This window comes from Aedes albopictus, chromosome 1 (assembly GCF_035046485.1).
Source record: "Aedes albopictus strain Foshan chromosome 1, AalbF5, whole genome shotgun sequence".
Taxonomy (NCBI): Eukaryota; Metazoa; Arthropoda; class Insecta; order Diptera; family Culicidae; genus Aedes; species Aedes albopictus.
Window position 1 is genome coordinate 30153049 of NC_085136.1, and position 27130 is coordinate 30180178.

At 40.4% G+C, this 27130-nt stretch overlaps 1 protein-coding gene across 2 annotated transcripts in view; it reads left to right on the top strand.

Annotated features, from left to right (window-relative positions):
- The window catches only part of LOC109422096 (otoferlin-like), a 325073-nt gene that overhangs the window by 205360 nt on the left and 92583 nt on the right, over positions 1-27130 (top strand). For both annotated transcript variants that reach the window (XM_062844293.1, XM_062844292.1), the window contains exon 3: positions 25053-25111. In XM_062844293.1, coding sequence (XP_062700277.1) covers positions 25053-25111 — 59 coding nt within the window. The remainder of the gene's footprint in view (positions 1-25052; positions 25112-27130) is intronic.

The window sequence follows — 27130 nt, forward strand, 5'->3', positions numbered from 1 at the left end:
CATAGCAGGTCGCCGCTTCCTTTGTGCCATCGACCAATGCCATTTACAGTGTGTTGTACCGGAAGAAAAAGTTTCATCTCCGGATGTGATGTTATGCAAATGCTTTTTTTTCTCTCTAGAATCGAATCGAACCCTGAAATTCGATTGGAATGAAGTGTGCTGTGGTGCTGAATTGGATCGATGAAGTATGGATAGCAGGATCCATACTCATGGTGCCCTCGGTAATGTGATTTCCATTCCAATCAAACGCCCAGCCAGAGGTGACAATGGAAAAAAAATGACAATGACTCGGCGCAACGAGTGCACATTCGAATGCATTCCACCCTTAGCCATTTGTGTGCAAACAAACACTCCATTGGAGCAGCAGTGACAGAGCCTTGTTAAAGATGAAATGTATTAAGTATGCAGAAGAAAATTGACCATTACCGTCTGAGAGGCAGACGGTGTGTTTGTGCACACTGCAATCCAAGTAGGTTTGGTTTGAACACGATGCCTTCATGAGCCCTCTCCCCGCAACCGGAGTGCTTGGATGAGAAATGAGCACTGCAATCACTTGAGCACGTTCCGGTACTCCGAGAATTGCGGAGCTCGACTCGTCATTGGGAGCAATGTGTTTAAATTGCATTTTTGCATGGCTTTAATTTACGGGGTTGGGAAACGTGATTCGAAGGTGAAAACTCCCATTTTCTACTCTTGCTCCGAGGGACCGGACCGGAGCAAGAAAACTTTTTAATGACATTTTTGCTTGTTTCTTCGGTAAAAGGGAAACGGGATCGAAGGACCTGAGACGGTGAAACATAAAATCAGATTTCTCTTATTCGTAGAACCGGTACACATCAGTTCAGAGATGATAGATTACAAGACGCGCTATGGCATTTGAACCCGAACAATAACATCCAAAATAAATAAGAAATTCAAAGTATGCGTCCACCTTGGGTTACCATATTCAGCATGGTCAAAATGACGACATTTAAAGGAGGCTTAAAAGTAGTACAAACGAATTCTTTTCGCCAATTACGGGTCATCCATTACCAACGTAAGGGTTTAGAGGGGAGAGGGTGGTCAGTAGGGCCTTATAATCACAACTGTAGCGGAGATGCAGACTTTATCCCAGTTAAGGGCGTTACGCCAAGAAGAAAATGGAAGTATTAGAAATCTTATGAGCCATATAAACGTATTTGGGCTTTCTATGCATTAAGCAAGTCACGCAAATTCGTAGGTGGTACAGTCCCAGATCGCAGTTTATGAGAATTGCCTCTTTTTCGTCTGTTACCAAAGCACAGAAATTTGAGACTAATCAGTGGCTTTAAGGACAAACGTCTTGAAATCCCGCTTCAATGGTGCATGAGAACTTAAAACGCACAAATCTCAAGAAGCAAGCTTCAAACAACAGTGCATTTCATTATTCTGTTCTTGCTCACTTGTAATAAGCTTAAAATAAGAATATCAAATGTGCTGCTTTTGTTTACGAAGAGATTTGTGCCCTCGAAATCGTGAGTAGGTGCCAAAGTCGGCCATTGTGGCGGCCATCTTGGGATTCTAACAAGTCTGTCCTTAAGACAAAATTTATGGAATTCTCCAACGGTCGAAAGCTGTCTTGACCACGTCCTTGCGGCAGCTGAGGAAAAATATATTTAGGTATTTAGAGACCTCTAAGTCCTCTCAGGCCTAGGTGTCACGAACTCCGGCACCCCGCGAATAAGAAAAACTATCACAAAAAGTATGGCAAATTATCCTACTCAACACTACGTGATTCGCTTGTCGTCAGGTAAGAGGAATAAGTTGAACACCAAAGATCAAGCACTTTTCGAGGTGAAATTAGCGGAACAACCGTTTCTCAATTCAGCCGATATTCAAAACAACGTGGAGCGAAGAAAATGCGTGACAGTTTTGAAAACGCAGCCTCTCGCGCGCACAGCCTGCTACGACCAAACAAAACCAGACAAAAATGTTGTCGGATGCATTTTCGAACATATTTTTTTCGCTTTTTGGCCAGCCTCCGACCGAAGTGCGGTGCTCTCCGGAAGCTTGTAGACTTTTCAATTCTATCAAATCCCCGCAGAGAAGACAAATGAAAGGACTAATTTTATCAGCAAAAGAGAAACGTTATTTCAACGATGGTACTTTCCGCTAAATTCCCCGCTCGTGGGAATGTTTATTTGTTTGCCCACGGAGTGCTTGATCCTGTGTCAACAGATTGGTTGGATTTCCGTCGCAGTAGTCGTCGCCGTTGCCGCCACGTGGTCGTTAAGGATCGCCTCGGGTGGGGTGCTCAAACGAGTGCGATGTGCGATGGAATTGGGGACAAACCGGCGACGCTGACGACTAAGTGGATATCAAATTTTATGACGATTAGGAAATCGTTAGTCCGGTTCGGAGGCGAATGAGTGATTGGGCGAAACGACCACCATGTGGGGGCAGATTGGGGCGGAAGTGAAGTAGTAAACATTCAATTATCGTAGAAAAGCGCCAGCTGCGCTTTCGGTTTATGGGCCTAGCTAGATAATGGGCGACGATAATCGAGCTCGTTCAAAGCATTCTTTCCTTTGAATGAATGGAATGGGCTGTCAATAGGAAAATAATAGTTTTCGGAGCTTTTTAAGCTGTGTAGTGATAGAAAGTTGCATTTTAGGCATTTACGCTAAGTAACGGTAACTTGACGCCGAACGGAAAAATTAAAATAAAAACAAATCTGCGTTTTCTCGCTTATGTCTAGGTAGTTTTGTGAAACAGGTGTTTGCAACTATCAGTAAAAGTTAAATAGCAAACTCGCAAACCATGCCTCGAGCATGTGTGCTTAACAATAATACGACTGCCACCACACTTGCCCCTGTAATATGTGGAAGAGATGTACTGTTCTACATTTACATCTCGATATTTTTCCCTATTGGGATGGTTTGATCGTTCCCTCCAATCTGCTTATATTTTTCGTCCCAACATGCCGATAACGTTTGCATTAAAAAATGGACTGTTTTCACCCATTTGTCATGAAGTTCTTTACCACTAAAATATTACATTTAATAATTTTCCCCGATTTCAAAACTTGTTTACTGCTTTCACTCCAACTTTCATAACAATACATATATGCATTCATTATGAAGTTATTCTAATAAATATAAAACGGTGTTAAAAAATTCCACTTTTTTTCAATGTTTTTTACTAAGCACGTACAATGCATTGCAATGTATCTTTATGTTCCATTTAGATTAAATCGTTCAAAAATGTATACGAATTGTAAGAAGCGGCTAGCTCGGAGGTACACCCTCTCAGGGTCGGCGGATATCTGCTCAGGAAGACTCACAACCCACTGAACGGAACAATCAGAACAATGGCAGACACACACTGGAGGACAAAGACATTTCTCACGCTGTAGTACATAAACACCTCAACAATTATTACATTTACTTAAACCTATTTATTCAGCCTACAAGTTACATATATTCTGAAGGGGTAGAAGGATGAAGGGGGGGGGGGTATTCGTTGCGGCCGTTTAGCCGCTAACAATGATGAAAGTGCAATGCCGGACGATTTGGGCAGAGAAAGCTTGGGTTACCTGCCATTCCGGGTGGATCGGGTTAGCCCGTCCTTGTCGTCGCTCGTCCTTAATTGCGGAACCAGCATACCGGCAATAGCCCGTGGTCAACAGGGTGCAAATTGGCTCTCGACGTCCAACGCGCTCGTGAACGGGGTAGTAACACATTGGATTTTGGGTACCAGCAAGCGGGGCAAGCCCATCGGTCCTCACTGGTACCCTCACCTCAATAACGACCTTTTCGTAGGCACACTATACCGTCTTTACAGGGATGTTCTGGTCCACACGGGATTCCTCCGAGAAGCAATCTCTAAACGGATTGCATTGGTCACGGTGGTACGTCGTTCGTCCGATCAACTTTACCGTCCAAGACTTTCTGCCCGTCCTTCTCCTTCTCGCAAATCGGTGATCTTTTCTCGTAGCTTCGCTGTCTCTGAATCTCCCTACTTTCTCTCTCCTCTCTTTCTCATTTTATCCGTTTTTTAAAACCCAGTAGTGAGAATACAGTGATTGCTTTTTATAGGGTAATAATTGGTAGGAGGGGAAAGGAAGAGGAGGGAGGGGAGATGCTAATGATCAAATTCTGCAGAAAACTAAAAAGTTATTTCTAATCAATATCTTCACCGTGGTTACTATTGTTGCCAGTTTGTCGGTAACAGAATATATCTATGTATGGAATACTGAAATGATTGTGATCATTTCACATTATGATGGCGGTCCAAGCCAGAGATCAGTGATAAGGGCAAAACAAAAAAAAAACAAGAAAACAATAAACCAGATCCCAAGCGAGAGTGATCAGTCGACTCAGACACAGCAAGCACCAACGTACCCACCGCACCACGTTTCGCACCACCTCTATCTAGGGTAAGGGAGGTATTTTGGACCCCTTTAGGAAGTGGATGAACAATTCAGCGAAAAAAGAAAGTTTCCCCTTCAAAATATGGATAATTTCAGTAGGCATTACGTAGAGCAACATGTTTTCTGTCGAAAAAGGCCAAACAGAACTTAAAATTGTTGTATTAAATACAATAAATATCAAAACTCCTGAAGGATCTCGGGCTTGTATTTTGGACCACCTGATTTTATTTTGGACCATCAAGTGCACATATTTTGGCCCACCAAACTAAACTTCAATTGATTGATGAAATGAAAGCCACCTCCGCAAAAATTTAAACATAGTTAAAACTACGTGAAGTTTACATCTTTTCTATTCGTTTTTTAGGCAGGGAACGTTTAAAAATTAGGTAACGGCAAAAAAAGATGAAATGTTGTTGCAATTGCCAGTTTTTACGCATTGTAGTATGATGTTTCATAAAAAAATGTTACGCAAAACGTGTATTTATTAACTATTGCATGACGTCAGTCACCATGCATAAATTACGTAACGCTTTCTAGAAGTGTGAAAGTCTTGTGATTTTGCTAAATATAAAGGCGTTCCACACATATTGCAATGAGTGGAAAGGCCATCAAAAATAAAGTAATTGTAAAAAGTAAAACGTAAATTGTCAATCATACATTAGATAACACATTGTCTCAGTCATCAACTGATTGCCGAGAAGGACAACTTTTCTAAACTAGGTGACTGAACACCTGAAAACTTCAACTTGTTGAAAAGTTGTTAAAACACAAATCAAATCAAATTTTTTAACTTGGCGAAAAGTTGTTAGAACAAATCGAACCCACAACAATCTCATTGTAAAATAAACGTATAACAACCCAGATCACGGGAGGTCCCAACTTATTCTATTTATCTGTTTTTAGAGTACATTAAATACATTGGCATGAATATTTTCTCCCTTAAGAAGGAACTAGAGAGATGGATCTGACAGGTGGTCCAAAATATGTTCACATCTGATTATGTTGAACATATTTTGGCCATAGCTTAAACCTCCATTTTAGTAAATATTATCGCTCCACCGAGGTTAAGAACAGTTTATTTTGAGTTCTTACAATGCCCTAACTACATTCACATGAAATAAATATTTATTTGGTAAATTTAATACCTCTTCGAAGCCGACTACAAATTTGTCACCTTCTTTGTTTTTGGTGCTTTTCCGTGCGTTTCATTGGAAGTGAAAACATTTTCTCTATTTTTAATACTGAACAGCATATTCAACTGACATCCAAAATAAAGGCCATCACATAGTTGTATACTTTTCGTGTTCCAATTAAAAGTTACTAAGATTTAGTAGAGATTATGTGATAAATATCATAAAACTCTCTAGGTGGGCCAAAATACCTGCCCGGTCCAAAATACCTCCACTACCCTATATCCAGCGAAAGTGATAGCAACGTAGCTTTTTTTTTTGTATTAACGAGATTTTTAGCCCTAGGCTAGTTCATCTCGGGACCCACGCTTTACTTCCTTTCCGAAGGAAGAACTCACATTTTGTGAGTTTGTCGGGAGTGGGATTCGATCCCAGGTCCTAGCAACGTAGCTGATTTTGATGTTTCCCCCGCTCCCGCACCATCGCGTTACAGACGTGGTTAGTATTCGCCCATCGACGACCCCGCTCTTCGACAACAATACATTGAAGAGGAGAGCAGAAGGATCGATGAATTGATCTGACAGGGATATACTCTAAAGGGCGAACACGATGAAATTGCCACACAGAAAATATTGTATAACTTTTGATTGCGTTCGTCAAAATAGCTATTTTTTACCATGAATAGTATATTATGTGTAGCTAATACCATAAAATTTTCATTAAAATCGGTTGAGTATTGGCGCATATATTGCCCAAGTAACACACATGTTATAAAAAAGTTACACAATGTTTGAATTACGTAAAATAAACTCCTATACAAACAAAACTTGCGCTGTCGTAACTCTATTATAACATGTGTGTTGTTTGGGTGTCGATATCATAAAATGAGATTTTAGAAAATTTGTGCACCCATTTCAAAAAATTACTTAGGCTATAACTTTTTTGTAACCTCATCAAAACATTTGCAAATTTCACTCGATATTCTTAACATAGTATCAATTAAGTGGTAAAAATTTGATCGAAATCGGTTCAGTACTTTTTCTAGTAAATATCCAAAGCTCAAATCGCTTCAAGGTAAATTTTAGGTACTTTTTGACCATTTTTAGTTCCGCGTGCACTATTTTGACTGTACAACTGGTAGCACTGTCCCGATTTTTATAAAACTTTAACAGTGTAAAATTGTTGTGTTAAACTGTTTACAGTGAAAATTTCAGCCATTTTTGTTGAGTACTTTCAAAGTAAGAGCAGTTTGAATTTCACTATACCAAAAACCACATCTGCTTATTGTGACATAGTGCGACATATATGGCTATAACTTTTTAATGGTATGATCAAATTGAATGAAATTTTGACAAACTACTTCTACATACATACTTTACGTACATAAAAATTTTCATTGAAATCGGTTCAGTATTTTTGGCGCCAGCGTTGAAACGGCAAAAAAGTGATATTTTCCAAAATGTTTGTTTGCACAAGATTCTCAAGTGGCAATTTCCTTGTTTTAACTATATCTCCGCCAATACTCAACCGATTTTAATGAAAATTTTATGGTATAAGCTACACATAATATACTATTCATGGTAAAAAATAGCTATTTTGGCGAACGCAATCAAAAGTTATTCAATATTTTCTGTGTGGCAACCCAGTAAACCAAATATCGTAAAAGAATGTGCGTGCCAAATCCTTTATTAATATGCCAAAAATCAAAATCGCATCTAATGGTATGTCTTGCAGCAACAATGACAAAAACAGTAGTATATCAATCGTCGTTGCGATTTCATAACGATATATTTGGTTGTTAATTATGAAAGCCACATATAGCGCGAATCAAGATCGCTCCAAGTTCTAAAATCTGACAGATCATAAAACATGTCAGCAATGTTTCAAACGCAATCGTTATATAGTAATAAAAACCGGCACCCAAGAGTTGACAACAAACATAAATCAACATTGCAATTCGTCAGAAAACTGGATATTTTTCCATATATGAAAAGGATGCAGAACACACGGAAGTCGTTTTCGAAACCAAAAAAGACCATTTTCACCATTTCCACATACCGCCACCCCTACACCACATCTGCACGTTACCACATTTCACTAAAAGTACAATGTATTGCCGCTTCCAGCCACCTCAAAATTATTGTTGATGCTGTTGGCATCTTCACTAATCAAATTTCTTCAATCGCTCTTTACCTGGATTACGGTCACCTGAAATTAGGGCACTTCCAAATGCCATCAATTGAAATCGGTCATTCCGAAATGTCCCGCTAACTTCGCTTGCACCCCCAGCTGGCGGTTACCGCGGATACCTATTCCAGATGTGGGATTCATCCGTTTTTTTTTAAATTTTATCGCTGGTGTTACATACATTACTCCAAAATCTAGTTTTCCTGTGATTGATAGTTGATTCTTACCGATTATCATGCACCGGATGGTATTAAATGGAAAGCAAATAATTTTTGAGGGTATTATTCTCACCACGACGGCACCGACGACGACGAGTACGCGACGGGACTGTTGTGTTTTTGTAAACAAAACATGCCTTAACTAGTGTAATTCTAAATCGTTACAAGTTGTAATAAATGGCAGATCATAATATGGGATATAATGTCAGAAAAGTAGTAAACTGAATCGCTACGACTTAGGGAAAATTGCAACCCAGTCTTTGTATCGGTGCTCATGGAAATTAGCAAGGTGACGAATACGGACTACCTCTAGGATTACCTTGAAGCTTTTATTGGTCAAAATTACCCTCGAACCCAAGACAGATGAGTTGGTGTAGTGGTATAGTATAGGACTATGAATCTAAAGGTTCCATGTTTGATTCCCGGGTATCATCTTTTTTTTTTTTAACGTTTAATTGGCATCGTAATAATGGTTACAAAATGTTGTATTGTTTAATTTTCATCGGGAGCTTGGCCAATCGTACTACTAATCAAGCGAAGTCGAGTAAAATCGTCAGAAGTATATATATGGCCTCCACTTTGGTATGTATAAAGCAGTTGTGTGCATTTTATACGACTGGATTGGTTTTTATATGGTGATGTATTTCACAAATTATACAGACCAAAATGTTTACTGGGAATATTATCGTGTTCGCCCTTTAGATTAATATAATTACAGATTTTCGGCTCCGTTATGCCTAGTGCGAATGAGCCTAATAAATAAATGGTAAGTAAAAAAAGCTGTTCGGTTATATAATTATATCTACAAATTCAAGAAAAAAAAAATGCTGCAGTGTAGTATGTGCAGTGTAGCAATGTTATTTGTGCAACATTGTAATTTATTGAAAGCCACTGCTTACTTTGATTGAATCTCATGAATTATCATTCGTTGCGAACGCAAGCATATGCAAGTAAGCATAATTTGATCACCCTAAGTCGACGACCGACCAACAGCGTTCTCCATGAGTCTCGATTCAATCAGACAATAAAACATACGACATTCGTATTTTAACCACAGAACCAGTGGCAGTCATTCTTTCATATCACAGCAAGGTCATTAGGCCGAAGGGTTATCTGGATGAATTGCAATACAGCAGTTATGAAACTATTTTTTTGCTGTAATAACGTTTCGAAAAGGCTTACTTTTTAATCGGGAAAATGGCAGCGAAATGTACTATTTTTCCTCACTTGAACAAGTGCGCCGAAAAGTAATAATTTTCAGCACTGTTGATTGGTTGAGAATTTGCTCCTAGTTTGGCTAAGTTTTTCATAGTTAACAAAGTTAATATGCCGAAAATCTATAAATATTATGTCCGCGCGCGCCTTTTCAGTCACTTCCGGTATTATTTCTTTCAAAAACTTCTCCTCTTTGAAAAAAAAAGTGCCAGACCTTGGTTTGTACACGTATATCGTGAAGTCACTATAAGATACAGTAAGCCCTGCACTTTAGCATCTAGATGTCAAATGGATACAGTCGAACCTCCATTAGTCGATGTTCCTTGACTCGATATCGACTCGTGGAGGTATTTTTTTCCATACTGAAATAGTTATTTATGCAACAAGTTGCAAGCACGAGTTGTACATTTATCCAACGAGGCTTGCCGAGTTGGATAAATACAACGAGTGCTGAAAAAATCGAGTTTTGCAACGAGTTGCATACAAAGTTTTTTGTAATTACGAAAAACACCCATCGATTACCACCTTCATTTGCTACACAAACACATTCTGGGACAACAGGCGGGCGGGCTTCCACGTGTTTTTGCCTATCATACAATCAAGTAGGCGTTTCAGTAGGCCGGTAGATCACACTTAAAAGTGCCGAAAAGTAGTACTTTTCGGCACTGTTGTTCAAGTGTGGAAAAGTAGGCTTTTTCACGGCATTTTCTCTGATGGAAAAGTGAGACTTTTCACAACGTAATTACAAAAAATAATTTCTGGGTTACTATGATGGTCCCCCCAAAAAGCTTCCCAAAGGATTTTTGTTCCATTTCCATTTCCATTTCCATTTCCTTGAGTCGATGGTCCCTTCTATATCGACTCATGGATCATCAAATCGCCACCAGAATATTCAAGATGGCAGCTATTTTAAGGTGTGTTTGGCTCTGAAACCGTTCAATGTAGGCATATTTGGTATGCAGAAGAAGTCCATCGTCCATAAATGGCGACCACAATATCCAATAGGGCGGCCCAAAATTCAAGATGACGGCTGTTTAAGTAGGTCGGTTCCAGAGGCACGTTCTCCTCCATTTGGGAAATTTGTGCCACGGCTGTTTAAGGAGTTTTAGCTCCTGAAACCTTGCAATACATGTATGGGTATATTTGGTATGGAGACCAAAATCGCGGCCAAAATATCCAAGAAGGCGGCTTGAAATTCACGATGACAGAAGTTTTAAGGGAATTTGAGCTCTGAAACCATGCAGTATAGGTATAATTTGATATGGGGTAGATGTCCACACTCTGGAGTCCAAAAAATGACAACCATAATATCCATTGCTACTCTATTTCAAGATGAATGTTCAAAGCACAATTTGCAGCGCTAAAAGTACTGAAAACGCGCGGAGATTTTGTACAATGTTAAAAATATTTTTGAAAATTTCAAATGCTATGATCAGAAAATCCCAGACAGTTGCTCAAAAATCAAGATGGCGGCTGTTTTATAAAGCTTTAGGCACATAACATAAGTGGAACTACTAAGGTGAACGACGACGAAAAGTTGGTTATTTTTGCTTCGAAAAGAATAGGTATAACTGGTATACAGCACACCGTTCTGTCATCGATATTCGTAAACAAAAACTGACATGACAGCTCTCCATTATTTGCAGCTGGTATAAAAGTGTGAGGTCTGGCTAATCCGATATTGAACACTTATGAGACAAAATTTAAAAAAAATCTCTTGAATTTATCAACAGATTTCTGACGAATACAGTTTTTTTTTATTAAGCGGTGCTGTATGGCTAATTAGACAGGTCACCCAATCAGTGTAATTTATCCCTTTTGTTAATTATTTATGTAACAAACTGAGGCTAGCTTGAGATTCTAGTTTTGTAACGAGCTCTTTCTTATTGGTCTTGTTTCTGTTAAAACTGTCAGGTGTTTCAATTCTAATAAATCTAATGCACCGTGTGTACGTTTCTTCGGTGACCAGTAGAAAACATGATTTTAAAAGCACTTACAGCGACAGGTCGAACAAGACAATATGTCGACGGGACAAATTACAAAATGAAAAAATAAAAATTACCTTATTTTCAAAGATCGATAATATTTCCAGGAATGAAAAAAGTCTACGAGTTCGATCCCGCTTTTAATCTACACACTAAGATCTCGATCTTGAGCTCGGATTTTATTTGCCGAGTTATAACTTAAACTTTACTACCGGGCTCGACTACCGATTATCAAGAATTCAACAGCTGAGCTGGCTCGACAATTTAGCTCTTTACAATAACTTAGTTTCTCAATTTAGTTGAAAATCGGAATTTTCGACTAGCGAAGTTGGATTTTTCTCCAAATCCATGCGTTGAACCTATCTTCGGAAGTGATGCGCTGTATAGTAAACCTTGTCCGCTATACAGCGCACCACTTCCGAAGTTAGGTTCAACGCATGGATTTGGAGAAAAATCCAACTTCGCTAGTCGAAAATTCCGGGATTCAACTGCACGTACAATAAATGAATTCATCGAGCGAACCAAGCCTAATTTGCTGTTATTTTCACACTACGCGCGTTCGTGGCTATCGAGGTTGATATGCCCGAAAAACCGGATTAGTTCGGCGATACTGTGCGTTATACTAGTTTGACGTCTGCGACAACGGCGACAACAAAGCACGCACGAGGTGGCTACTCAGCAGTCGTGCGAGGGGCGACTGAAGGCAAAAAAAAGCTTGAAGCGGACATAATATTTTGACATAAATAAAAATTCATATATTTTAATCATTTTTAGATTGAGTTTTGCCACCGCTAACAAAAATAACATTGACCGCACTCTTTCTGTTGGTGCAATGAATACATGGATCGTTCAGCTGCTAAATGCTATGCAATCTGACGTTTGAGTATTAATTTTATCTCTTCGAAGATTTACTCGAAAGTCTATCAACGAATGAAAAATGCAATACATACGTTTTTTTTTATTTCATTGCGGATAAGAGGCGGAAAAGTGTTACACTTGTAAAGAAGATCGTTTAGTACAACATGAAAAAAAAGATCAATGTGCGTTATAATCGATTTTTTTGACATCCCGATATATCTATTGTGTAGATGATGCAACATAAACGAAAATGTTTATGTAGCACGATGCTTGTATATAAATACCCAAAGTAAAAAATGTTAACATATTTAATAATTTTGTTCGACATGTTCAGATTGTGGGACCCCTCGTATATAACTGCTCAAGGCATACATTTAAAAATATCCTAAACTACTAAAGGATGAAAGTGAAATTATAACTGTCAGAAAATCGATGTGAGTTTTATATTTAACGGATTGCTTATATGAAATGTATTATTGCATATACACAGACTTGCAGTTGCAGGTGCGGAGTACAAAAAGCACGATTTTTTAAACGTGTTGTACAAAATACAACAGCACGATCGCTCGAGGGTTACCATCACTCTCGATGCCTACGCCGGCAGACACCGGATTGGCCAGCTACACTGAAATAAATTTTGTTGTTGTTTCCACCGAATCCATGGTAAAATTAAGAACTGTACCAACAATTTTCAACCGAATGCAAAATTCTGTTAATTATACTGAAACATTGTCAATATTACCATGCGTGAAGTACCATTGACTAAAAACATTCTTGATGTTACTATTTTGACATTGTATTTTTGACCATGTTTATCTAAGACGCGCAATATTCAAGTCTACATGGTCGAAATTACAATGCCCAAATAGTAGAACCAAGAATGTTTTTAGTCAACAGTAATACACGCATGGTAATATTGACAATGTTTCAGTACAATTAACAGAATTTTGCATTATGTTAAAAATTGTTGGTACAGTTTTTAATTCTACCATGGATTCGGTGGAAACGACAACAAAATTTATTTCAGTGTAACAAAAAAATCCGGAAAATTGCTCGCCGGAGTCACAACAAGACCTCTTCAAATTAATCACTTAAATTTTCGGAAGTACCCACCGGATCTAAGCGTATCTGAAAAAGAATTAAATGTTTTTTTTTAAGTGATTGTTCGGTTCTCTACGATGCGGAATTCGATAAGTAAACGTGAAAAAAGTGCAGTTTGCCTATGCTGCGCCATGGCACTTTTTGGCAGCGTCACTCTTTTCATAGGGTTCTCACTCCTGCCACCAGATGCGGAGGGATCGTTAGCTTCCGTCAAATTTGCCTATTTGTGACACTATCCTGCTGAGCCAATTTTCTCTACCTTTTCCTCTACCTTTTAGGGGCTGTCCATAAACCACGTGGTCATGAGGGGGGGGGGGGTTCGGCCAATGATCATTTTGTATGAACTAATAAAAAAATTGTATGGACGAATGACCACGGGGGGGGGGGGGGGGCGGTTGAAAAGTCCCAAAAAATGACCACGTGGTTTATGGACAGCCCCTAATACCATATACCTCTACGTTTTACTTACATCACACGAAGCAGTTGTAGCATCATGGGTTCTATAGAGATGGGTGACATTTCAACACACACTCAGAAATAAAAATATACACGGAATTACTATTATTTATGCATTTTGTATCCGCATCCAGAGTTGATGTACACGTGCTGTAGTCCCATGTACGGGAGCCACATTGCAAACGAGCTCCTAGGAGCCCTGTACATTTTGAGACTGAAAGTTGTGTGCCTCATTTTTCTCAAGATGTGTCTCATGAGCTGCGTCTCATGCGCTGATTAAATTAGAAAATTTCACGACAAAAACTTCCTAAACGAACGAGAATTGAAACCTCAACCTTAGCATTGAGAGTCCCTAGTCGTATCGCATAGACCAATCAGACACTTGAGTTGTGTACGGAAAAAAGTTGTTGAGGTTCTTCGTTACCAAGAAGTTGTTTTTCACCTTAGATACCAACAGCTCACGCAGCGCATGAGACGAGCTCCCCGGGAGCTATGGTCCAATGCACGAATTTATGCTGGCCTGTTTACTCTCACGCGAAATTTGACGTTTGAGCGGTGCCGACACCGCTCAAACGTCAAATTTCGCGTGAGAGTAAGCAGGCCAGAATAAATTCGTGCAGTGGACCATGCGCCGAGCTCGCACCCACCAGATTTTCGTGAGCCTCCTAGCAGCGCAGCACACTGCGATTTTGAAGAGCTAGGAGACAATTTGGTGTGAGGCTCGCTGTCACATTTATGTACACATGAGCAATCGGAAACTCTGTCCGCATCTCTCTCACTCTCTTTCTGTTTTCATGCTATCTGGTGCTTCAACTGGGTTGACGAAATACTTCTCTTCAACCCAGGCTAAACGGCAGATAGCATATGAAAACAAAAAGAGAGTGAGAGAGATGCGGATACAAAATGCATAAATAATAATAATTCCGTGTATACTTTTATTTCTGAGTGAACGATCAGTGTGATACTTTGTTTAAGCGGTCTTCTCACTTTACCGGGCCGGGACCGTGCCGGGCCCCGGCCGTGCCCCGGTCACCGATTTCTTTCTAACGATATCTATGGCGTGCTTCTCACTAACCCGGCCGGGGCCCGACCGAGCCCCGGCACGGTGTGATGTGAAACACGCCATAGTAATCGCATGTAAGAAATCGATGACCGGGGCACGGCCGGGGCCCGGCACGGTCCCGGCCCGGCGTAATGAGAATAGCCCTTTATAATTCACCTGCTCGAGCGGGAGACTCAAGCTTGACAGCCTATCTTATGCCGTTTTTTTGTTTCAGTTCCAACCTGGTTTGGAACTGGATGAGTTCACGGTTGCAACCCTAACATAACTTAGGTTCGATTGTGTTGCACATTTGTTTGACTTTATTAGTTTTAGTATTTTCCGACAGTCCAGTTCTAATCCAGGTTAAAAAATAAATAAAATGGCATTAGTTTATGCGCACCACGAAAGGAAGAAAAAAAACCTGCCAGTAGTGAACATGCATAATTAAACATGATACATATTGAATCCTTGGATTCTTTTTAAATGTTAAGCTCGTAACTAGTATAATGGTTTTGACATTTCGATGTTCCTTATACCATACTCAAATCCCATACTGGGTACAACTTTCTGAGCGCGAGTTCCACTTATGTTATGTGCTTTAGGGTATGATATTATGCAATATGGGTATATTTAGTTTGGGTTAGTATTTAGTATCTGTTACTTACCTTACCGATCAGGATAAGGCCGGTGTGGCCTCTGCTGTACATAGTAGCCGCCTTCATTCCACTCGGTCCATGACTGTGTGTCTCCAGTTCCGCACTCTGCGTAGGGTCCGCAGATCGTCCTCCACTTGGTCGACCCACCTAGCCCGCTGCGCTCCACGTCTTCTGGTACCGGTCGGATGACTCTCGAGAACCATTTTAGTCGGGTTGCTATCCGACATCCTGATGACGTGACTCGCCTGATGCAGCTCGTGGTTCATTTGCCTTCTCCAAGTCCCGTCTTCCATCTGCACTCCGCCGTAGATGGTACGCAACACCTTCCGTTCGAAAACTCCAAGGGCGCGTTGGTCCTCTGCATGTTTCGTGCCCATAGAGGACGACCGGTCTAATCAGCGTTTTGTAGATAGTTAACTTCGTGTTACGGCGAACTTTATTCGATCGTAGAGTTCTACGGAGTCCAAAGTAGGCACGATTTCCTGCCACAATGCGCCTCTCTGGTGTCGTTTTCGGCGGTCACCAGTGAGCCCAAGTACACGAATTCTTCAACCGCCTCGATTTCATCACCGTCGGTATGAATTTGGGGTGGCGGGCGCGCTGATTCTTCCCTGGAGCCCTTTGACATCATATACTTTGTCTTCGACACATTTATGACCAATCCGATTCGCCTGGCTTCACTCTTTAGTCGGGTGTACGTTTCCGCCATCGTCTCAAATTACCGAGCAATAATATCAATATCATCAGCGAAACCAAGCAGCTGAACGGACTTCGTGAAAATCGTTCCACTCGTGTTTATCCCCGCTTTCCTAATTACACCCTCTAAAGCAATGTTGAACAGCAAGCACGAAAGACCATCACCTTGCCGTAATCCTCTGCGAGATTCGAAGGGACTCGAGAGTGTCCCTGATACTCGAACTACGCACATCACTCGATCCATCGTCGCCTTAATCAACCGTATCAGTTTATCCGGGAATCCGTATTCGTGCATAATCTGCCATAGCTGTTCTCGATCGATTGTATCATACGCCGATTTGAAATCGATGAACAAGTGATGTGTGGGCACGTTGTATTCGCGGCATTTCTGCAACACCTGGCGGATGGCGAACACCTGGTCCATTGTAGCGCGTTCACCCATAAATCCAGCCTGATATTGCCCCACGAACTCTCTTGCAATCGGTGATAGACGGCGGTATAAAATTTGAGAGAGTATCTTGTAGGCAGCGCTCAGTAGTGTGATCGCGCGGTAGTTCCCGCAATCCAACTTGTCGCCTTTTTTGTAGATCGGACACACGATACCTTCCATCCATTTCTCCGGTAATACTTCCTCCCAAATCTTGGTAATGACCCAGTGTAGTGCTCTTACCAGTGCTTCTTCACCGTATCTCATTCTATTCTTTGTCATGAATATTTTCTTACATATGGAGAAATCGGAACCAGGAAATCCATTTTCGCTTCATATAAATTTAATTAACCGAAAATCACTCAAATGACACGCAAGTCAATACTAACCTTCATTCACAAGAATGTCATTAATCAATTAAAGATCGCGTGCCTCCAAGTCCTGTCTATCCCGCAACAGACAAAAAAAACTCCCGTGAATTATTGAGAGTCCTCTCCCAATCCTAATCCTACCGCATCATCGGGTACTAAACGCAACACGTGCTCCGATTAATTCACCAATAACCTTTACCTTACCGATTCCCAGAAACATTCCAGTCTCCTATTTCGAGAAAACATAACAACCAGTTAACGCTTCCTTCGATGTGTGTTCACATTCCATACATAGGACGAAAAAGCTTCATCGAGTCACACTGTAATCGTCAAAGCAAGCCACTAGAACAAACTTCTCGTCGGTCACCATCGCCACACCGTATGACCAAGGGTCACCCAAAACAGAGGAAAAAATCGACCACTATGTGGACGTGACCCATCTCAAATGAAATCAATTTATGGTTTCTCCATCTGTATGCCTAGCTACTTCCTCCCAATGCGATCCTAGATCCGATACGAGAGTGTGACCGACCGACTGACTGTATTTCCGAATCGCATTTTGTCGGTTCGGTTTTCTTGTCGGACATCAGATGGAGCCACTTCTAAACTACACATCATTAAACCAACAGCGACGTTTTACGTTGAGCACATAGTGGCTGAGGTGCGATGCAAAGAGATAAGAGATCGGATAAGCGTCGAAGCACATTCTGTGGAAACTATATGCAGAACGCATGAACCGTACATAGTAGATGAGTTGCGATGAGTGCGCAGATGCGATGAAGCTGCTTTGACGCATGTGATCGCAAGAGAACGCAAGAGAATGCTTGTCGGGTATGGATTTTATGATTGCGCTCGTTGTGTATGTAAAGCAATGCGGATTTAATGTGTTCGGAAAAACAGTAGGTAATATAAAATGCGTTAATATGTTGTTGTTTTTAAACATAACTCAATGCTTTTTCACATGACATGCATTTTGATGGACCAGACGTAATAAAAAATTATCATACTGTCTATCGATCACCATGTAAAATAACATATTTCATTGTATATAAAATAGTATTCCATCAAATCGTTTAAGTTTTTTATAGCATAATTTTGTTATTATATGTGTATAAGAAAACATTTTATTTTCTCTGTTCGGGATTTGAATCAAGTGATCAATGTTTGATATGGTCGTTTGTTCAGTGCATGTTATTCATGTGCAAGTTAGAAAGTTTAAGGTTTTATGGTATTCAACTTAATTGCTACTTAAAAGGATTCTTTTAGCAGGTTGCAAAGTTCTGCTTTTTTCTTTGTCAGGCAAAACTAGATCCCTTAACGAAAAGAGTGTGACATCGATCTCGATTGATACTCTTTTACCCAATATAAGGACTGTATCGTTAATTATGAGTACACCTGGAAATTGCTATATCTGAAAATGTTTTATTTGCTTTGTAAATTAAATTTAATTACATTGTTCATTGACCATCAGAAAAGCCCATGGTATCATTTTATATTTAATTTTTCGTGGATCTTGCCAGCTCTCGTACCTTCTTCTTGGTGTTCTTCATAAGGTTTTGGACAACCGTTCCGTCGGGTTGGCTTGGGTTGGCCCAGTTTTTCTTGAATTTGATGACGTCCTCTGCTCCTCTATCCTTTTGCCGTAGTTTCCCTTTCATCAAAGTCAAATACTTGTTAATGTGCCTAAACTCCGGGAAATTTGAAGGGTTCATTGCCTTTGCCACAAATCGGACATTGTTTTCTTCATACCAGTCAAAGGTGTCACGCGCATAGTAGCAGGATGCCAAATCCGATCAAAATAATGTAGGACCTTTGTGCTTTCAGATGAGTGGCAGAATTGGTTTCTGGAGGCATTCCTTCCGGTATATTTCGACGTTCATACTTGGGACGGTGAAGAAAGGTGACGATTTCATACCACTTTGACAAATTGCTTGCCAAACTAATACATTTTCCCAACTTTTTTGCAAAAAATCGATTTCTCCGAATTCGGAACATCAGTGCCACGCTTCACAGTGAAAAACTGTGCCCCTGGAAGTGCCTTGTTGTCCAATATGACATACGGTTCATCATCCATGATTATGCACATGTAATTTTTGCTTAAAACATCGTCGTACAGTTTCCGAGCCCGAGTTTTCACATAATCCGCCAGAATTTGACTGTTTTTGGACATTTCTGTTTTGGGTAAGTCTTCAGGGAATTACGCTCCTTGGCGCGGTGCGCTGAACCATATCAATAGTCGTACCACACTTTTTTGTGCAATCTATGATGAATACCTCCTTTTTTCTTTTGAAGATTTTGCAAATTTTGCTGTCCAAATTTGATTTGGACGCACCTGGTTTTCTGTCGCGTTCGGGTGAGTCTATCAGTGTGTTATGCATACCGAATCGTTTGACATCATTTTGGACGGAAAAAACGCTAACACCTCCAATTTTTGCTAATTTTCTCAGCGATAATCATTTTTCATAGCAGTACCTGGTCACATTCGATTTTCGCTTCTCATCCGTAAACACTCGCGTTGCTGCACTGGAGGAAAAACTTTAACTTTTAATGAAGGTTATCCTTTGTTTACAACGCTAGCAACACATAAACATACAGCAGTTGTCAAAATAAGACTTAGTATTTTTAATACAGGGCCTCAAAGGTGTACTCATAATTAACGATACAGTCCTTATGATGAATATTGTGTACTTATTAGAGACATCTTTTCTCGTAGATATCGCCGAAAATTTTGTAATAAAAAAACCTATACCCTTAATAATGCATACTTGCCGAATTTTTGTTTCTTTTTGCCGAGGTCAGCACAATCAAGTAATGTTTTAATGCCGAAAATCAGTATAACAGTCTCATATTGATTTAAATTGAAATCAACACTCAGATAGCCCAGTTCGGAAAGTAAAAATATATGTATACATAAAGACATCGCTCACGCGGATATAATTACATGTTATACATTCTTTTCTCAAATAATTAATTCAATAATCTCAATCTTGTACAGTTACACCAGATTTTTTTTAAACTGGTCGGTTTTTGCTATTGCAACAGGATCAAAACTGACTGTTATAGCAAAAAAAAATGGCCCGCGCAAAACAAAAAAGCGGGTGCTTTTAATCTTTCCGCTCTTATAGATGAAACGATCATTTCACTACCCACATCCAAAGAAGCGCTTCAACATACAAGCGACTTCATCGCTCAAATCACGCGAGTCGTTGATGCGCACGAAATAGGCGAAAAAGGATGTGAAAACAACATGCGCACCCTCATTGAAAACCTCATGCACTATGGCCTATCAAACATCCCTCTTCTCATCTCATAACTTATCGCATCCGATCGCATCTCACCTTACCCACTATGGTCACAGCCTTAGTCGTAAACGACAGTCGTGTAAAGGGGCTGTCAAGTGCGGTTCTTCGATCCGATTAATCATGGCACGAAACAAGCCAGCAGTGGCAGCGGCAGCGTAGAGGGCCGGAAACGACCAGCCTACTAATCCGTTACAAAGGGAACAAAAAAAAAACAAGAAAATTTGGAGTTGGGGAGGAAAAAGGTCACATATTTCATGGGTCAGCTCAGCTGAACGGAATTGAATTAGGCAGACGGACATGGCCTACTCTGTTGTTCTGCTTTGACAGTTCAACAGCGAAATCGCAATTCTGTGCGAAAAATGTTGACCGGAGGAAGAAGCTTTGGCAAACTGGGAAGGATTTGGGTCGAACTAGTAGCACATATGTTCTATTAGGGTAATTCGCTAATTGTTGAACACTACCCAAATGTTGAACAGTTTCTGAATATATTATTATAAATCTTACTTAAGTAATTTTCATCCAACGTAAACGTATGATGTAGATGCATATACATGTAGGTCACGATATTGCTCTAATTAAGTTACAAAATTATACATATTTTTCGTCAAAAAAATTGATTGAAAATTTTGTACCGCTGATGACACGAAAACTGCACAATTCTTAACATTTATTTTAAGAAATTGCTGTTACGAACTAAGCTTTGCGGGCAAATCGACCACAAATATCAAAGGCACACCATAGTTACAAGAACTGGAAGGATGTCATTAACAGTTTAACATTGTTTAAAATCACATTTTTATTGTAATTTAATTTGAAAAAAAAATATTTTTCTTATCACACTATCACTATGCATCCATGATCCAATTGTTGAACACTGGCATAACCTACGATGTTAGCATGACTGCTAGATTTTTTTTTCAGTTTACCTAACCGTACATTTCGTGGGGTTTCAAAGGCGTTCCAGGGATGTTCTAGGGGTGTTCCAGTGGGCTTCAGAAAGATTCCAGTGGTTTTCAATGGGTTTCAAGGGCGTTTCAAAGGTGTTCAAGAGGAATTCAGAGTGTTAGGGGGTCCCAGGAGTATTTCAAGGCGTTCCAGGAGGCTCAGGAGCAATCCAAGGGTTTTCAAGGGATTTCAGGGTCGTTCCATGAGTGTTCTTGGGGGTTGAGTGGGTCCCATGGGTTTCCAGAAGAGTTTCAGGGGCTTTAAAAGGCGTACTTTTCTTCTGTCGTTTTCGCTTCTAAACAAATCTTTTCAGCCATTTTTGCATCTAGTCATCTTTAAACCGATTTCAGTCTACTAGAGCTCTCTTCAAATGTGCGATTCTTTATCATTTAAATGAATTGTCACTAGCTCGTACTAGCTGGGCACAAAACACAAAAAACCCGGAAAAAATCCACCAGGGTGAAAAAATATCGGATGTCGGGTCAAAGTCGGGTCAATTTTTATCAAATGTTGGACCACTGTTGGACCCACATCGGGTAACTGTCGTGTCTGTGTTGGGTTTGGTGGCCAAAATAAAAACAGGTGAATGATAGGTTGATGTCGGGTTATACGTCATCAATTACGAACAAAGCTTCAACCGTTCAACAATTGGCGAGAACCGTCCAACATTAGGATGAGCTAGCTTATGGAAGCGTTCAACATTTGGGTTACAGACTTCCCATACAAATGTTCTATTTTCTCTTAGAAAATGGAATTTAAGGGAATACAAATTCAATGGGCAGTATAAGGGATAAGTAGATCTAGACGTTCATTGGATATTTTTCAACTAAAGTGGAATTATGCACGGAAAAACAAACGAAAACCAAAATGCCGGTACTAACCGTTCAACAATTGGCGAATTACCCTATATATAACATAAAAGCCACTAATGTTGCCATTTTTTACATGTTTTTACTCTTCTCCCGTTAACGAAGCACTTCAAAACCAACCGCCGGAACCGGAAAACGAGTAGAACATGGTGCGGCCTTAGATGCGGCGTATTTCGAAAGTTGATACACTGAAACGTCCATCTAGGTAAAATCTTTTTAGTTCCCTCCATTTAGGTAACTTTACCTAAATGGAATTTGATTGTATTCGGAGCAGTAGGAGTACTCAAGATTACAGATAAAGTTGGTTTACGGGAAAAAAGCAGAATTTAGAGGTAAGGGACGTTTATGGAGTGTTTAAAGGTTAAAAGTTTAAGAGTATCCGAGAACTCCTTGGAGTTTAGGCCATCTGATCTACAAGCGCAATCAGTGATCTATTTGAGCATTATGAATGAAATATGTGCTTACACAGCCTCATGTAGCTATGTGTTATCAAGTGATGAGTTCATTGTCAGTTTGAGGATCTCCAAGAACTTCCTTGAGTATAGGTCATCGGATCTGCTGACGTGTTTGCTTGTCATTAAGAGATTTACGCAATAGAGGAGAAGTTAAATGGGCTTCTGTATTCCCCTGAAGCCACTCTGAAGACCATTGAGATGTCTTGAAACGCTTTGAAATGCCTCTAGAACCCCCATGAAATCTTCATGAAATTTATGTGAGAGCGTCTGAACCCCCCTGAAACCACTCTGAAACCTCCTGAAACGCATTGAAAACCCTAGAAACGCTTTGAAACGCTTCTAAAACCCCTACAAAACCACCATGAAATCCAGCTGAGAGCCTCTGAAGCCCCTCCAAAAATCCTGCGAAATCTCCTGAAATGCCCTAAAACGCACTGAAACGCTTTCAAACGCCTCTAAAAACCCTATTAAATCACCGTAAAATTAACCAGAGAGCCTCTAACCCCCCTTAAAGCCCCTGTGAAACCTCCAGAAATGCCCTGAAACCCATTGAAACGCATTGAAACGTATTAAAACGCATTGAAACGCCTTTAAACGCTTTGAAATGCCTCTAAACCCCCATGAAAACTCCGTGAAATTCACCTGCGAGTCTCTGAAGCCCCCTTATGGCCCCCTGAACTTCATGACCCATCCTAAAACGCCTCTGAAGTCCTCTAAAACCTCTGTGAAACCTTTTGAAACGCCTTGAATCGCCTTGCAAGCCCCTGAAACCCCCCTAAAACCCTCCTGAAACCCCCTGGGATGCCCTGAAACGCATTAAAACGCCCTGAAACGCCTTGAAACGCTTTGAAATGCCTCTTACACCCATATAAAACTTCCGTGAAATTCACCTGAGAGCCTCTGAAGCTCCCTAGAACCCATGTGAAACCTCCTGAAGCGCACTGAAACGTCCTGAAACGCATATTAAAATGGCTTGAAACGGTTCGAAAAGCTTTGAAACGCTTTGAAATGCTTCTAAAACGTCTTTAAAACCTCTATGAAATTCACCTGTGAGCCTCTGAAACCTCCTTAAGCCCCCTAAACCTCCTGAAACGCCCTGAAACGCATTAAAACACTCAGAAACGCCTTGAAACGCTTTGAAACGCCTCTGAAACTGCTATGAAAACAGGGTGAAATCCACCTGCCAGCCTCCGAAGCTACCTTGAGTCCTCCAAACTTCCGAAACGCCCTGAAACGCATTTAAACACCATGGAACGCCTTGAAACGCTTTGGAACGCTTTGGAACGCCTCATCAACCTCCACCAAAATCACCTGCGACCTTCTGAAGGCACCCTTAAACTTCTTGAATCCTCCTGAAAGGCCATGAAACGCCCTGAAACGCATTGAAACACCTTGAAACGCTTTGAAACGCATCTGAAACCCCCATGAAACCTCCGTGAATCTCACCTGAGAGTTTCTGAAGCCCCACAAAACCTCTCTGAAACCTCCTGAAACGCCTTGAAACACAAATGAAATCCATGTGAAACGCACCTGAAAGCCTCTGAAGCCTCCTAAAATATCTCTGAAATGCCCTGAAACGCCTGGAAACGTCTCTGACCACCGCCCCCCCCCCCCCCCCCTAAAAACTCCCTTGAAATCCCTCTGACCACCCCCCCCCCCCTTTACATCTGAAAGCCTTGACTCCCTCCCCTATGCATCTGCAAGCCACTTGCCCTTCTCAAACTTCTTTGCCACTTTGAAATCCATTTAGGTAAAAAATCTATTTAAACAGTCCTGACTCGTTACCTAAATGGAAGTTCATATGATTTTCTAGATTCACATGGCTTGCGCTACCATTAAATTGTAGCTTCGGGTGGGTTATAAATTCAACGTTCGCTTTATTTGAAGTCTCGAGGTACAATAATGTCAATAATAGGTTCCTAGCTGTCTACCATATTTTCATGCCTACTGTGATTCATCAACCACCGTCTACCCCCGTTGGTTTGACCGCATCTAATCTGAACACTTTTTAATTTGACCCTTTCTAATCTGCATATCGATCAAATTAAAAATAGTTCAAACGTCATTCTGCTAATGGAACGGGGTGAAACGGAACGCAGAATCATAACAAAACATCAAATAAGGCTGCCAGCAGCTTGTTTTTCCGTCGCCCACAGGGTTGCTAGAAGCTCCAAACTACATAAAAACGAACCCCGATGCATGGTTTACATGAGGTGTCGTTCAAACCAACGGGGGTAGACGGTATCCTACAAAATATCATTTTTTTGGTTCAAACCAAAAGGAATTCCAAACGAATTCCATTTTTAAACAACTTTCACAAAATAAGCCGCACCCTAGGGTAGAACTACAAAGCAAATGTTTGTTCTCTACGCTCGCTCGTTACATTCGATCGACCGAAAAAGCACGCAACGACTTTTGCTTCCCCAGGGGGATCGATTCTTGGTGAAACGTTTTCCTTTTCCCTGGTGGTGGTGGTTGTGGCAATGGCGGGAAAAGTTTTTCGCGCGCAAAACTTCAAAACTTTCGCAGCCAAGTGTTTCCAAAGTAGCTAACTTATAAATTTACCTACCGGTTTACGGGTGACCGAAAATTGGCGTGGAAAAGGTCCCACCAGAGGAGGGCGGAATGGCCAGGTTTAAGTTGTTCCGCAAGGGGTTAAATTGGGTTGATTTTTTTGGGGTTTTTAGAGGAGGGTGGTGGGATACGCTTAAGAGCACTTGAAATCACGTGTGTTTTTGTTTCTTTCCAGGCGTGGCCCACACAACCACCGAACTGAACTGCAGCACCGAGTTTGTGGATGTTAATCAGGTAGGTTTGAACTGCTGTCAATTTGATACATTTAATATGCTTTCGTTGATTTTATCAATTCAATTCGTTTCACTCGTTTTACTTGTTATATTCGTTTTTTTTGTTTTCATACATATTTCTCGTACCTTAAAACACTTGAAACACTCAGAACTTTTCGAAAATGCTCATGATATCATAGAGTTTTTATTTCAAAATTCCGTAAGATTGTTTTGCAACTCCGAACTTTACTAGTTGTTTATGCAACGAGTCGCCAAATGACGATTCTTACAAGCACGTGTCGTACATTTTGTTGAAACATGTACATTGTACGTCGTAGTAACCTTGTAATACAATGCCCTGAAGTCTTAAATCATAGAAGTCATTCATCACCTTGTTCATCACCGTGAATCACCTACCGGAAATTTGACAGCTTTTTGATGACATATGTAATTTAAATCATTCATAGGCGAGAACACAATGATCTACACCAATTTAATCTATAAAACGACGCCATATGTTAACATTCAAAATTGATGTTTACATAGGTTACTAGCCTGTCTTGTGATCTTTAAGCTGTGGTAGTCATTAATTAATTAATCAGCTCATTCCGACCGTTACCATCTTATGCGAGGTATGAACTTCAAACGGAATCGCTCAAGTAATTTTCGTTCAGTGCATTATTTTTCCGTAACCGGAATGGTCAAGAAATTAAACACAGCAAGCCCCATTTGATTTGACGTTTCGTTTCAGCTCCGTACACGGAGAAACTCTACAACTCAAATTTGAATTCTTTTAAACTCAAATTTGAGTTTTTTTTTCATCTCCCCATTCATGCGCTCTTTCTATTGTTGTCAGAGAGTGAAGAGAGAAACAGCCCAACTTTTGCAGTTCGAGTGCGTCAACTCAACGTTGAGTTTCTGCCACACTACTTAAATTTGAGTGAATAGAATTAAAATTGAAGAAATCGATTAGGGATTTTTCGGTTGGGTGAAAAAAACTTACTTTTAAGTATTTTTTTCACATGGAAGCAAACGGGAAGAACCCACTATACTGCCCATATTCGCATAGTCGATGTAACCACCACTGACAATGCCATCGTACAAAAGCTAATATATATCGCGTGTGCATATTTGTGACTAGTTTTATTCAATAGATCACAACATCTAGCCCTTAGTTGCATGTCAACGTGGTAAAAATCTTGAAAATTATATTTATTCAATGTTAAAATTGCAAAAAGCATGTTGAAAAGTACAGTTGCGCTTACATCGACTATGCGAATATGGGCAGTATAAACATCGATTCCATCAACTCAAAATTGGCTTGACGCACGCAACCCCGAAGTTGGGTGGAAAGAACTCACTTTTGGGTACTTTCGTTTCTCCGTGTACTAGGACCCGGAATAAAGCGACGCTTTATTATTTCTTGAGCTATTCCTTGCCTGAATTTTTCACGCATCGAGATAGGCCAAGAAATTTCTTGCGATCTGCGTATCACCCATGAATAGCAAGCCTAGCAAAGATGGGACTGTTTTGCGAGAGGGGCAGTAAATCCGTCACAATTTTCCAAGTTCTTACCATGGAAGCACAGGTTGTTAATCAAACAAATTGAAACAATAGATCGATATTCTAAACTCAAAACATAACAGATGGCTCTTTTTGTGGTAGTAAAATCGAATTTTCTCGGTAAAAAAGGTATTCCGGAACATGAAGTTAACCTTTCAGGACGCGTGCCATCAAGCAGCTGAAACTGCACCACGCTCGCGCTGCATACGAAGAGCGAGGTTTTTTGGTAGTGTTGTACTTTTTACTTAAAGATTTTTTTCACTCAACCTCCGTGTTTGTCGATCATTGCGGAGAGGGGAAGGAGGGGTAAAAGTGTGAGTGACTGCTATACTGGCTACCATGTCCTTAACGTATTTTGCGTTTTTTTCCATACGATTTGACAGTTCTTGGCTATCGCGTGCTTCAGTGTCGGCATGCATCCGGCACTGTTAAGCCTTCTGTACACGCTTTGCCAAGTGTGCAAATTTTTCCGCACGCA